At 42.3% G+C, this 14025-nt stretch overlaps 1 protein-coding gene across 2 annotated transcripts in view; it reads right to left on the bottom strand.

Moving 5' to 3' along the window:
• Nucleotides 1-7293: 7293 nt before the first annotated feature.
• stxbp1a (syntaxin binding protein 1a) overlaps nucleotides 7294-14025 on the bottom strand; it is a 39658-nt gene continuing 32926 nt past the window's right edge. The window contains exons 19-20 of one of the 2 annotated variants that reach the window (XM_084046671.1): nucleotides 12923-13089; nucleotides 7294-8819 (exon numbers count right to left, since the gene is read on the bottom strand). In XM_084046671.1, the coding sequence (XP_083902797.1) occupies nucleotides 12971-13089 (119 nt within the window). In that variant the 3' untranslated portion in view covers nucleotides 7294-8819; nucleotides 12923-12970. The remainder of the gene's footprint in view (nucleotides 8820-12922; nucleotides 13090-14025) is intronic. The other variant, XM_084046672.1, reaches the window with a different exon arrangement.

The raw sequence follows: 14025 nt of genomic DNA on the forward strand, positions 1-14025 counted from the left end.
AGAAGTTGTCTAACAACATTAAGAATGTGGATGATTTGGAAGATTCTTTTTTAGTCTTACCAAGTGGATTGCAAAAGATTGTCTCTGCGTCTGTGTAAACAACAGCACATGAAGAACCACCATGTGTATCTGGAACCATAGAGTTAAAAATAAGATCTGAACAGTCAGGAACATGAAGTTCTCTGCTAAAGCTTCCTTGTACAGTAACAGGAAGTAGAACACTAGTGGGCTGGACATAAAAGGCTCACAGGCTCACTGATTGGCCACTTGGGGAGGCAATCAACAGAGCCAGGTCATTTTAACCCTTTGCAGACACCTGTAAGACACCTTGTTGTTTATTTTGCAACATTTTTTTAGCTTGTTTTTCATTTTAAACAGACTTGTAGAGTAACATTTTAGGTATACTTGTATAACTGAAATGTATGTCATTTCAAATGGCACTTATTTAATCCCATGAATTGTTTTAAATTCAGGCAGGGTAATTTCAAGCCTGGGTTACAAGTGCATTTCAAGAAGTGACCTCACCTAATTGAGATTGTTACCTTGGTTATAAAAGGTCAGGTGGGTGTTATTTGTGTTGCCATAACGGTGTGCCGGTAGGGCCACCTACTGTGATTTAAAGTGACATCAGTCTCATTATCATCAAGGCCACATCATTCATTTACATATAAACAAAATAAATATAAAGGCATTTTGGCTCTAACACACCGGCCCCTAATTGAGAATGGCAGGAGGCTGTGAACAATTCAACAAAAAACCTAATGGAGCCATACATTCATATAAATACAATGCAAAAGCAAACAAGTGAAACAAGCAACATTGTTTTTTACTGGTCTATCCACTGTTCTCATTTTAGTCTTCAGTGCAGAATGCATCAGTCCTGTCCTGCAAAGTACGATGTCCCCAGGGACGAGACTTTGTCTCTCCTTACTTCACCTCTGCCGCTCCTGTATCAAAAGGCAAGTGCTCTTATCAGCCAGTGCTTCCACAAAAGGTCCAAGATGTATTTGATTTCTCTTCATCTCCTTTTGAGAAGACCCTCTATGGTGCCTGCTGAAGACACAGTTGGACAGGATCTTTTGGGTTGCTGCATTGGCACCAGTGATCCAGTCATTACTCCTCAATCTGGAGATGGGACTGTCTTTCTTCACTTCACCTGGTAACAGCAAAGCAGGTTTGTCAGATAACCTTTGCTGTTGTGTGAAGCGATAGATGGCAGTTCCAGCTCTCCACAGATCGTCTGGTGTAAAATTCTGGTTTCCCAATGCAGATTTAATGCGCTGTATTTCGTGTTTGTATCGTCTGTGGAATGTATCATTCCTCTCAAACCGGTAGTTTAGAGGCGTTGGTACCTATTAACAACTCTACATGAGCCTGAATACGAGGAACGGTAATACCATCCAGGTATGGACACTTAGCCAGCATAAAACTATTTCCCAGAGAGGCTTAAAATCGCCAAGTCTGTCAGCATATAGCTGGACACAGATGACTTTGGGCCCATGGTTAGCAAGCTGATTTGGGCTTTCCTTCCTTTCAGGTTCAGCCTTCTCATCAGGTTTTCCGAGCAAAATGTGTCAGTGCTTCCTGGATCTAAAAATGCATACGTTTGAATTATTTTGTCTCCCTTGCTGGACTTCACCTGTACCGGCAAGATGGACAGAATCCCCTCACTGTTACCGGCCCCTGTTTGACCACATGTATGCAAAGACACCCGTGCATTACTCACAGATGCGTTCCTTGGCTGGTTTGAGTCCGAGTAGCTTGCTCTGTCCTCCTGGTTAATGTGAAGAACACTGGGGTGGTTTTGGTTGCACAGCTTGCAAGTCAAGCGCTTCTCGCAAATCCTGCTCATATGCCCAATGCGAAGGCAGCCAAAACACATTCCTTTTGTCCTAATAAAATAAATCTTGTCCCTGTGTGTCTTTTCCTCCAACTGAGGACATTGGTCCAGTGTGTGAGGTTGTGAGCAGCATACACAAATGTTGGTGTTGTGAGTGGATGTATTACTTTGCTGTGTCGTTTGGTCTTCCAGTGTAGGGGTTTCAATGGTAACAGTGGTTGCGAAACTGTCTCCTTTGAATCTGGGTGTGGTTTGCTGCACAGGAGGGTCCAGGTGAGTTGTGTTATGACTGTTGTCCTTGGCTGCATTCCAGGATACGTGTTGTCGTCGTTGTAAAGATGGTGGTGGTTGTTCTTGCCAAGATGGTGGTTGTGACTGAGTGGTGGCTGTAACAGCATAGATTGTTGTCTTTGCCACCACGGGGGTTGTTGAATGGGTGCTGGTAGTTGTACTTGCCAGGGTGATGGAATGGGTGTCGGTTGCTGTTATAAATAGGGTGGTTGCCATAGGGATGGTTGTTTGAATGTTGAGTAGATGGGATTTGAATGTTGAGTAGATGGTTGCTGAGGTTGTGGTGGTTTCATAGGCAGTTGCTGTGGTAGTGGTGGTTGTTGCTGTGAGGATGATTTAAATTCTTTGGCATGAGGATTAAGAGTGACTGAGGGTCCCTTTACCCTTGTTCCTTTCCTAAAGTATGACTCCATTCCATCTGACTGGGGGATTGTAATACTGCTATTTTTGCATTGGTAGCTGCCAGTTCTGTCTCAAGCTCCATAGTTTCCTTTTTCTTTCTCAGCACTTGTTCCTGCTACTCCAGAGTGTGCTTCTCCTTTAATGCTGCAGTGCGAATCACAAGTGCAGCTCTCTCTGCCTCTATGCGAGCGGATGAGGTAGCAGATCTGCTGGACATGCTGGTTCCAGACCTTGTGTGACTTTTGCGAACACATTTTTTACTTTCCACATTAGAAATGCTGTCATTTGGATTAATCAGATTTTCCACATCATCATCCTCCTCCTCCTCCTGCTCAACACTTTCCACAGTTTTGGTATTTTTGGTCCATGCATTCACTCAATAAATTCATTGACATTGATCAATTTGGCCTTGAACCATATGTCATGTTTTTCCTTTTCCTCTGGAGGTATTATTGGCAACAGAGCATCCTGAGCCTCTGCGGCTTCTTTCCATATGCGGATATATTTCATAAATGCACATTGCACCACCTGTTTGCCACCTCTTTGCATTGACTCCAAAATTGTTTTTTTCAAGTTAGATGCCTTGTTTAATTTCGATTTTCTGTCTTTTTGCAATGTGTCAATTTTATCCATTAGGGCTTTTGGTGTCAATATGCTTTGTTTTGCGTTTTGTGACAACCCGTGCTTCAACATTGTGTGTGATATGACCCGTGTCCACCTCGGACTGTTTCTCAACCACTGCGGGCTGTGACTGCTCCTTAGTCTGTTCAACCAATACAATGCAGTTTCATTAGAATGCGTGTTAGCCGTGGCGGGCTGTTCAACCATAACGTTCTCTGCTTGACTCATATCAGCCATAATACCAACGATTCAAATATAAAAACAGTACTGAAAGGAAATTCTATAGGGCTGTCAAAATATATATATAATATATATATTTATATTTACACTGTTTTGAGCTCAGCTATCCTGTTCATTTCTCATTTGAGCAGACAGACTCTAGCGTCCGGAGATGAGGTCATCGCATTAGAGGCCTTTTCTCTCTCTCTCACTCCCCTTGAGCATGTGATTTACTGACTGCAGGCAAAATTACTTTAATTGTCAGAGTGCCTTAATGATTTCATAAAGTTAGTAATGTGTTGTGGGCTTAACTATCTTATATTAATATTGTAATGCTAACTGGTTATAGTTAGAGTGAAATGGATGTCTGCTAGCACATCACAAGTCAGTAGGCCAGTTTAAAGCAAACAGACAATTAAAATATTATTCTCAGTGTCTCAGCCAAACAGACAAATGTTGCATAGAATTCTTATCTAGGCAGAAGTTAGGGAGGGAACAGTCCACAGGTGCCCTGAAGGAGCCAAGGTCATCTCGTAGCCTGTGGCAAAAACCTTTTGCCCCGCCTGGCCGCCTCGTTGGATGGATCAAGAGCGACTCCTGTTGATGATTTTTATTAATGTTTTAGTATCTATATGCCAGTCATATAAACGCTTGGAAAATAATATTAGGGCATTACAAACTTCTCGACCAGCTCGAGAGGAGTGTATCTCGGAGCTCCGATGTAATGATGATCTGATGATCTGGTGTAGTATTATTTTTGTATATGACAATTCATTCTGATTGTTTAATAGGCTCATACATAATTGTAACTTAGATTAAAGGGTAATAAAACCATTTCGAGTCATACAATTGTAATCACCTGTGTAGCAATTCTTTCAAGGGGTGACTCCTCACGCTATAGAACCATTGAACCAAGTACCTTATCTTTATCTAGATTTACCTTTAATGGTGTCATAGGTTCAGTAATAAATCTAACAGTACTTTCGGTTAAATCACTCAACAACAAAACCCACAGTTAATGACAGTTAAAACCAAAACCTTAAGACACACACCCACGAACGGGTTGCAATCATAAACCACCAATGCATTGGATTTGTCCCTTTTTCCTATATTTCTCAAATGACCCTGTGTGCACACAATTGTTTTCTCTGGCCATATAAAAGGTACCCTGGTAGCACGCTACATACCTTTTGTCAATTGTCTTTGTTCTTTAAACTTCGAAAAGACTTCAAAAAGACTTGCGGCACCTCCACACATTTACACATATTTTGTAGTGCTTTTAAGTGTAGTTTATGGACGTTAGTCTTCAAAACATGCTTCATGCTTTTGTATCATTGTTGTGCTGTTGCTTGTTCAGATGTTTGAATATTTATGTAAACAAACCTCTTATGGGGGATTATGCCTGAAAAAAAACTCTGATAAATTCAACCATGGTATTTGCACAAAGTACAAGAGTACTTATGCTCCGTGCACGCTACCATACAGCAGGGACAGATAATTGAATTTGATGGTTATGAATTTCTTCATGACATACTGTAGCATGGCTTTTTAAATGTTTTTTTTTACATTAGATGGCATAGTAGCATGGCATTTTCTATAATGTTTTTACATTGGAACGACATAGTGTGGCATTGCATTCTTTTAATATGTTTTTACATTGGACACATAGTGTAGCATGGCATTTTAAATGTTTTTTACATTGGACGAATGGAGGACAGTGTATTATGGCATTTTGTCATGTTTTTAGCAGTGCCAACCGCTCTACATTTGACGTTATGACCGTATGAGCACGGCGTATGAGCACGGCATTTAAGCAGCTATAACTCCAGTTAACACACACACACACGTCTGTCCGTCCGTCCGTCCATCCGTATGTTATGTCCGTATGAGCACGGCGTATGAGCACGGCATTTAAACAGCTATAACTCCAGTTAACACACACACACACACACACACACACACAAGCCAATACTGCACACATGCGCACACACGAACACACGCACACACACACACACACACACTCGACGTCCGTATGAGCACGGCGTATGAGCACGGCATTTAAACAGCTATAACTCCAGCTCGCAGCATGCTACGGAGTGCAAATTTTGTACATGGACTAAAACCACCAATAGACGGATTTCCGCGCGACGTCATCACAGAGCAGAATGCGCAATCTGCGCATGCTCGGGGGAAACGAAAACGAGCGCCGTTCACTCTGTTGTTATGTTCGGGAGTTAGCCATAATTCTGCTATTATAGGCATAATAGGCATAATGCTGCTATTATATACAAACAGATCCAACTTTCGACAAATCATTTTTATTGAGTAAACAAGGTAGGCCTATTACAAACTGCACAATTTAATCTACTTTCATTAAACCCGGTGAAGATCATTTCTTTTATGAATGGACATTTGACCAGAGCTGCTGCGGGTAATGACGCCCTCTATAGGCTTCCCCCTCCTCTGCGCGGTCATATCCTCTCAATGTTTACAAACATGAAACCCGTCTATAGGGACGAACTGAAATTAATTAAGCCCCGCCCCCTCTGTCTTCCTATTGGCTGGGCTTTAAACAGCCGTAAGCGCAGTTTGCAGCATGCCACCAAGTCCAAATTTGGTATGTGGACTTAGACCACCAATAGGGAAGAACTGTAATTACTTAAGCCCCGCCCCCTCTGTCTGCCCATTGGCTGGGCTTCAAACAGCCATTATTCCAGTTTGCAGCATGCTACCAAGTACAAATTTGGTATGTGGACTCAGACCACCAATAGGGACGAACTGAAATTGGTTAAGCCCCGCCCCAAAGGCACCGCTTCCTTCACACAGGGTGTGATTTTTAAATGCTTTTTACATTGGACAACATAGTGTAGCTTAGCATGGCGTTTGTTTATGTTTTTTTACATTGGATGACATAGTGTAGCATGGCATTTTTGTTTTTTACATTGGACAACAGTGTAGCATGGTATTCTTTTAATGTTTTTTATATTGGACTTACCCTATTAAAGAGCTGGGGAGAACCTTGTTACTGAACAAACACTATAGCTGCACACTGCACTGCACTGCACATGTCAGTATCATGGTAACGTGACAGGGCCTGTGACAGGGCCATGACAGCCATGCCATTCAGTGCTGTGAGAGGGGCCTGATGTGACAGGGCCTGACATCTACCTTACAATTGGAATCTACAGTCATGCGCGAGAATGTTTGTACGCGACCAGTGTCCGCGCTGTGCACTGCGCATGCGTGGACGCACTTTCCCTAACCAATTACACGCTACTTCACGCTTACAACTCCTGGACATGGCAACCCCGCCAACCCCGCCCCCCATCCAAATACTGTCTGTCTGACTCTTTGGGAGGCTTGAACGCAGTGAGCGAACGCCGTCTCGCTGGGCTGAGCGGGCTGCTTCATCAATCTGTGCCGCACATTCTGGTGCGCACAACGGGTGAAATGTGTCTGTCTCTCAGTTTGCTTTCGTTTTCGGTATGCGTCTCGAAACAAACACTGCTGTTGCTCTCGCTTTTGGTTTGCGTGTCGAAAACGTCTACAACCTACTACACGAGAGCCTCGCGCCAGCGACTAGACGGAAGGGTCGCGTAGCGACCCGCACCTCTAGTTCGTATACAGTTCTACTTATAATCGTAACAGCACTAGACCAGTGGTTCCCAAACACCTTCACAGTCAACAAATGTCACCTAGTACGTTTGAAATGTTTTTTACACGTGTTAAACCTTCAAAAGTCTGCTCTTAGTTTCCTGTCTGGTCTGTCTGGATTAGGCCAAAATGTCTACAATAATTTCAACAAAACAAAATCAAATTCTGCAAACTAAAGCAACATACAAATCCTACTTGCTAGATCAGCAAAAAGTACATGAGAGTAAAGTATGAATTAAGCCAGTGTCCTTATAATGGAAGCCAATTTATTAGACAGCCTTAGTACATAGGTACACATGAAGTATACTTTTGTTTGTGCTTGAACACTCGCAAACATAGAATCCCAAGTTAAACAGGTTTAAGACAGACTAATGTTTTCATTTATTATTATTTTTCTCTCTGATAAATAACTTTGATATAAATCAATTTAATTGACAGAGTGACCCTATACAACAGCAAATGATAATAGAAAAAATAAAATAAAATCAAGCGTTTGCATCACAGAAAACGCATAGTGCAATATACAACTTGTTTGGCCAGGGAAGAAGAGAGGACTTAGAGAGGAAATACAAGTCAAATAGTGGGATTAAAATTCTTTGCAAAGCCATTCACCATTGTTGGATTTTTACATTGCAGAGGAGAAATCTACCGGACAAACAAAATAGAGATATTATTTTTTAGTTTTCCCCAGATTGATCACTAACAGCTACAGCTAAAACATCACAAACACAGTGGCTCCACGTTGGCATTTAAAGGAAACTACTTCACAGTCAGAAATATCACCAGTCAACAGTGAGACGCTAAAACAGCAACATATGGCATACACAACACTAGGCTACTCAGTGCATGGACCGATTAAACATTGTTACTAACCAATGAGAAGACTTAATCTGACAGGATACAATACTGAAATACAATTTGGCCCTTTAAGATTATTCTTTAAATATCTGCAAGCAATGGCCTTTTTGACACTAAAACGTGAAATCTCTCCAGAGAAAGGAAAAATGTTGTGGTGGTTAAATACTTCCACTCTAGCAGCTGGAGGAGGGATGGTTGTAGCTTGATATCTTTTCTTTTTTTTTCTTTTTTTCTTTTTTTGTACATAGTGGCATAGCTTGTCTCAGCGCTAGATCATCATAAAAAGGATTCTCTGATTTCCGGAACATCCACAACCAAGTACACACAGTAACAGTCCACACAACGTCCAAGCATGCTACTGATAACAAACATTTCAAATGGGGTTCTCCTCTTCCTTTGATGAAACATATTGCATGTCAGAGTGATACATTTTCTACATCAAACTATACATCCCTCCTCCACCCAATGCCAATAAAATTACACATCAATAATATAAAACAAAGGAACAGAGAAAACCTCTACCTTTTACACATTCTAGCAGGTATCATAGCATACAATATTACATTTGGTACTTTCCGTTTTAAATGGCCTTTTGTTGATATTTAAACCTTTTTAAATACGTTTTAGTTGCATCCATTGTAAAACATGAGAATACTTGCAAGGATTTTATTCTTTGTTACGACATATATTTCTCTTCGTTGAGAGTCTTTATTTTTTTTCTCTCAAGCAAGATGCATAAACAATTAATGCAGGGTTTTGGTAATGGTGGGTTGGGAGGGTCATCGGGGGTGAAGATGAACATAGGGGGAGGTTTTAAGAGGAGAAAAGAGAGACGTGATTTGGACAGATTTTTAGCTCGTCACTTCCTCGTCTGGTTTGTTCATGGCCTTAAGCTGTTCCAGAAGACTGGTGGGGGTGAAGATGTGGGTCGATCCTGGAGACATTGACAAGGATCCAGAGGAACGCGCACACACACACACACACACACACACACACACACACACACACACACACAAACACAAGCACACACACCATCACACACAGTATTAGATTGGCCCATACACATTATTTCTGATATATATATATATATATATATATATATATATATATATATATATATATATATATATATATATATATATATATATATATATATATATATATATATATATATGATCTGAGCAAAATGTGTTTTCAGCTCTTACTACGAATGCCCGGATGAAAGCACTGTAACATCTATAATCGGATGAAAGCTGTCATGTAATGTTGAAAGTAAAGGAAAAAACAGAGCAACCAAAGTTGAGAAATCATAGACCGTAGATTGGCTATTTCTTGTACACAACATTATGTGTGACACAGCAAAAAAAACGCTGCGCAAGACTTGTGTGCAACACTAGCGGGAAACAAAGTGTAAATCAGGCTTTGCATTACATGCAACTGAAACTTTTGCGACATGGAGACACGCAGATCAGTGACGACATCACAAAACTGTCCGGATTCTGGAAGCTTAAAACCTTTATATAGAAATCCTGGGACACCATTCCGCATTAAATCATCAGTTAGCATGTGACCTTGAAGGCGCTAAATCAGAATGCATCCTAACAGCTGATAAATATCACCTCAAACAATGAATGGACACTGCAAAAAAAGACCAAAACGGATATTCTCTAATTGACTATGATTTTGAGCATTCCCCCAAATCCATAACTATATCTTACTGTAAAATGTGAATGAAAAATGACAAATTTAAAACTCATTAACAGGACACTGAGGCTGTTTCGACAGCTGAAGACACATTTCGGACATTGTAAAGGCCTTAAAAGGAGTAAACCAAACATTTGTCAAACTGGTTTGTCACCGGGCTGTGTCACTGAGTTAACGGATGGCTTACCCCCATCTTAAACATACCAGGACTTTTGTTAGTAAAGAGGGCAAACAGACCGATCAAAGTTTTGATTTACTCCCCACACCCGCTCATCATTAACAGTAGTATTCGACTTCATTTGTTTGTTTGTTTCTGTGGCAAAGCTGCATGTTTCTTCCTCACCAAAACTCTCTACTTCATTGCTCCTTAAGAAACATTTTCACTTAACCACTTTCAACCTGGTGTCCCTATTTTGGGCATGTCATTATAGGAGAAAAATGTTCAATTTTCCTTTTCTACTTTCAAAAGTAGCGGAAATAGCCGATCTACAAGCAAACAATGCGTTGCATCGCCACAACGCGTTGTATAGCTTGTAGATCGGCTATTTTCGCTATTTGTCGTACGATGAAGTATACAGGGCTTAAGTGGTTCAAGCTGATACTATATCCTATGACAAAACGGGCAGGTAGTTGACAGTAAAGACAGGCACAGAAGAGAAAGAGGCAAGTCCATCGCAAGTTGGGTTACTATGGTGATGCAGGCATTGTGGGGTGTGGCGGAGGTGAGTGGGGTCTGGTGTGAGTGAGATCACTAGTCACAGAGGTCAACTTCGGACTGGCCCCACCTAGTTCTCTCCTGTCCCTTGTTAAGTTCCAAACACACAGCTTTGTGGGGGCCTCGGGGGGGCCAGAAACACAACACAGTGGCATCGCTTGTACATGAGGAGGTTTCAGATCAAAATAGCGAAAACAAAAACAGACACTTGTTTTAGTAAGTGATGGCCATTTTGTTCAGGTAGTGTTGGATGCGGCAGTATGTTTGGGGGGGAAGGGCGGCATCCATACTGCTCATGGTGAGAATTGCTGTTAAAAAAAGAAGAAAAAAATAGAAAAAACGAAACAAAAAAACGTAGAACCAAATGTTGGTTTGTAAACGATATAGCTTTAGCAAGATTAGTTGAAAATGAGATGGATGCCCTTGACTGTGATGCTGTGGAAGATCCGTTGTTGCTGGGCAAAAGACTTTCCAACTTTCAAATGACAGTCTGTGTAAGGCAGGGGTTCCCAAACCTTTTCAGCTCGAGACCCAGAAGATAAATAAGGTAATAAATAAGATAATATTGATTATTATTATCATTTTATTTTGTTTACCATTTATTTTTTCCTTTTTATTTTTTTAAATTATATATTTTTTAAGTAAAAAAGGGGATATTCTGTAGCTTTGATGTGCCCGCTCTTATGTCCATACTAAAAGATATTGTCTCATTCTAAACAATGTTAAGAGGATGAACTGAGGTAGACGGTGCTTCTCCAACACGAGTAGGAACAGAGTGAGGATTAGGCTACTGACAGCTGTTTGAGATATGTGACATCTTTGGTTTTTCTTGGTGCTGCTAAAGCATATCAGGTGGAGCATTGCAACATTGACAATATTCACAGTGGCTGCACTCTTAAGCCTAGTTCAGACCAAAGATTCACGACGAGACAAAACCATTTAAAGTCAGATTTCGCTGTACACCGAAAATATGCTGAGAATAGCAGATCTGCAAGCTCACAACACGTCACACCCGCAATGCATTGAAAGCTTGTAAATCGGCCATTGTTGCCTCACGACACCGCCGTACAACGGAGCATAAATTAAGCAAATCACTATTAAATACCCCTGACATCAAACATACATCAAACGCTCTGAGTATGGCATAAGAGCAAGTTGGCCACCATGTGAATATGGTCAATTGCCAGAGTCAAGAAGTGACACACAGAGTACCCTTTTGGACAAGTCAGAACAATGTGTTGTCTGAGATTTGTTGTTGGCTTAAATGCATTAAATTTGGCCAGTGTGTCACTGCCCAGATAAATATCATCAGGATGGATGTTAATCTATTACCAGAAGGGAATGGACAAGCCAGCTAATATCCAGTGATCTTTGCAGCCGTGAGCCATGTGAGCATAATGATGCTGAGCTGAGTGTGTGGTGTAAAGGACACATGCGCTCGTGTGTGTGTGTGTGGTGTGGTGTGGTGTGGTGTGGTGTGTGTGTGTGTGTGTGTGTGTGTGTGTGTGTGTGTGTGTGTGTGTGTGTGTGTGTGTGTGTGTGTGTGTGTGTGTGTGTGTGTGTGTGTGTGTGTGTGTGTGTGTGTGTGTGTGTGTGTGTGTGTTTGGGTGTGTGTTTGGGGGGGGGCAGCGGTGTCAGAGGATTGGGAGCAAAACAAGACGGTAAAGAAGAAACAAAGTCCTTCTTTGAAATCCAACATCAACTCAAGGACCTGCCCTGAAAGAAACGACTGAAAAACAAAACAAACAAAACAAACAAAAAACAGCAACGTGATTGTCTTTTGGGGAAGGGAATTAGAAAAAAATAATAATAATTAAGACAGCAAGACAGTGAGGAAGATGGATCTCGGGGGTAGATTAAATCTGCACCGATCAGGAGTTCTGGGAGCAGGAGAGGAGTGTGCAACAAGCTGAAAGGGCTCAGGGCCACAGGCACTGAAGGGCGATTTAATCCACCCAGCTGAGATGATGGGAGCTGGAGGAGGCAGCAGGGATGAGGTCACATGGACACTACTCTGCACAGGCTTCACTTCCTACAGGCTCGGTTCACTGCTCACACACTGTGGGCCCTTTGCTGCGGTGGTTCTCAAACCTTTCCATTTCAAGGACCCCCCAGTTTGGTATGCATTAGGCCACGGACCCCCCCATAACTCTGAGAGATGTGCAAATGGAACCGCAACGGATTTACGGGTCCGCTTGGTTCCATTTGTACACTCTCCAAGTTACAGACCTGTAAGGGTCCATCAATCTTTTAGCTGGGGACCCCCTGGAACCCTTTCAAGGACCCCGGGGGGTCCCTGGACCCCACTTTGAGAACCACCGCTTTACTGTACAACTAAATGGCACAGCCCATCCGTTATTGGCTGACGTGGAACGCAATTCCAACTCTGACTTGGCCAATGGATGGCGTGTAGGGAGTCAAGCCTGAAAGAGGGGTCCATTGCAGTGAGGCAAAGGTGGGGACCCCCATCCCTGAAGCAAGGAGGAGGAAGGGGGGGATGGGGGTGGGGGTGGTCACATAAAACAGTGCTGAGTGTTGCAAGAGGAGGAAGGAAAACGAGAAGAAAGCCCTTGTTCTGTGAGGTTTCAGAAAGGGCTTCTTTGCGCGGCCGCCTTTACTTTTTTCAGTGTGATTTCTCTCTCCCTCCCTCCCACTCTGTCTTTGCCTCACTCGTCTGAGGGTTCAGGCACAGGGGTGTCCTCAAAGGACACCCTAGTTGACTCTCGGAAGTCGGGGTGCTGCAGGTCCGTTAAGAATTTGGTGGGGGTGAGCGTGTGGGTGGAACCTGTGGAGGAACAGAGGCGTCTTCACCACTCCATTTCTCAGCAGATGCCACGCCCCATTCCCCCACACACACACTCTCTCTCTCTCTCTCTTTCTCTCTTCCTCCACCTCTCTGGCATTGTGCAAAAGAAGGGTTAAGACAGGCCACCCACAGCACCCCATCGTACATACACACAATCACTCTCACGCGTACACACACACACACATTCCAGCAATTGCACAGACAGTGTCACACAAACACAACCTGGGGCGTACACACAAAGACATACAGAAAAAGACATGACATAGCAGCAATTGAAAGACAACATTTTTCAACAGGTTTGAAGCGGAAGCAAGATCTCGACAAAAAATGACACAACAAGCTTCTTCCCTTCTTTAACACACAACGACTGACTAGGCTGTAAACACAAACACGAGGACATACCAAAAAGGGCTATATTGGACAAACATAGAGACAATAGGTACAGTATTTTGCCAATAGTGTTGAACGTTTCGGTCTGATAGATGGACGGTAAATAGAGAGCAAATAATAGTTTCTGTTCTGAACTTTGTGCATGAGAGTCAAATCAGCAAATCGCAATGCCATAGAAAATCGGCGCACGGAATTGTGCAGTGTTTGAACGGCATCTATATATATAGGTCAAGGGTCTTAGTCTCAAAAGCTCGATTTGTGGTTCTTTAGTCAGGCTCGTCAACACAGAGGGGAAAAGTGAGGAGGTATTGGTGCTGAGATGTGTAGTGTTGTCCTAACATGTGCTTTCATATCGTTGCATGCTGACCTAAACCAATGACAACAAGTGATTCAAGTATACAGCCAGTGTTCCACAGCCATGTCAGTGTTTGAATCAGTCAGCCTCAGAGTTGGCCAAAGGGAAACCCTTTGAAAAATTCAGGTGATCTTCAAACCCCACAGCAAAAATATGAATCTCTTTTTTTC

Source organism: Gymnoscopelus microlampas, assembly GCF_963454915.1.
Source record: "Gymnoscopelus microlampas genome assembly, chromosome: 21".
In the NCBI taxonomy this organism is placed as follows: Eukaryota; Metazoa; Chordata; class Actinopteri; order Myctophiformes; family Myctophidae; genus Gymnoscopelus; species Gymnoscopelus microlampas.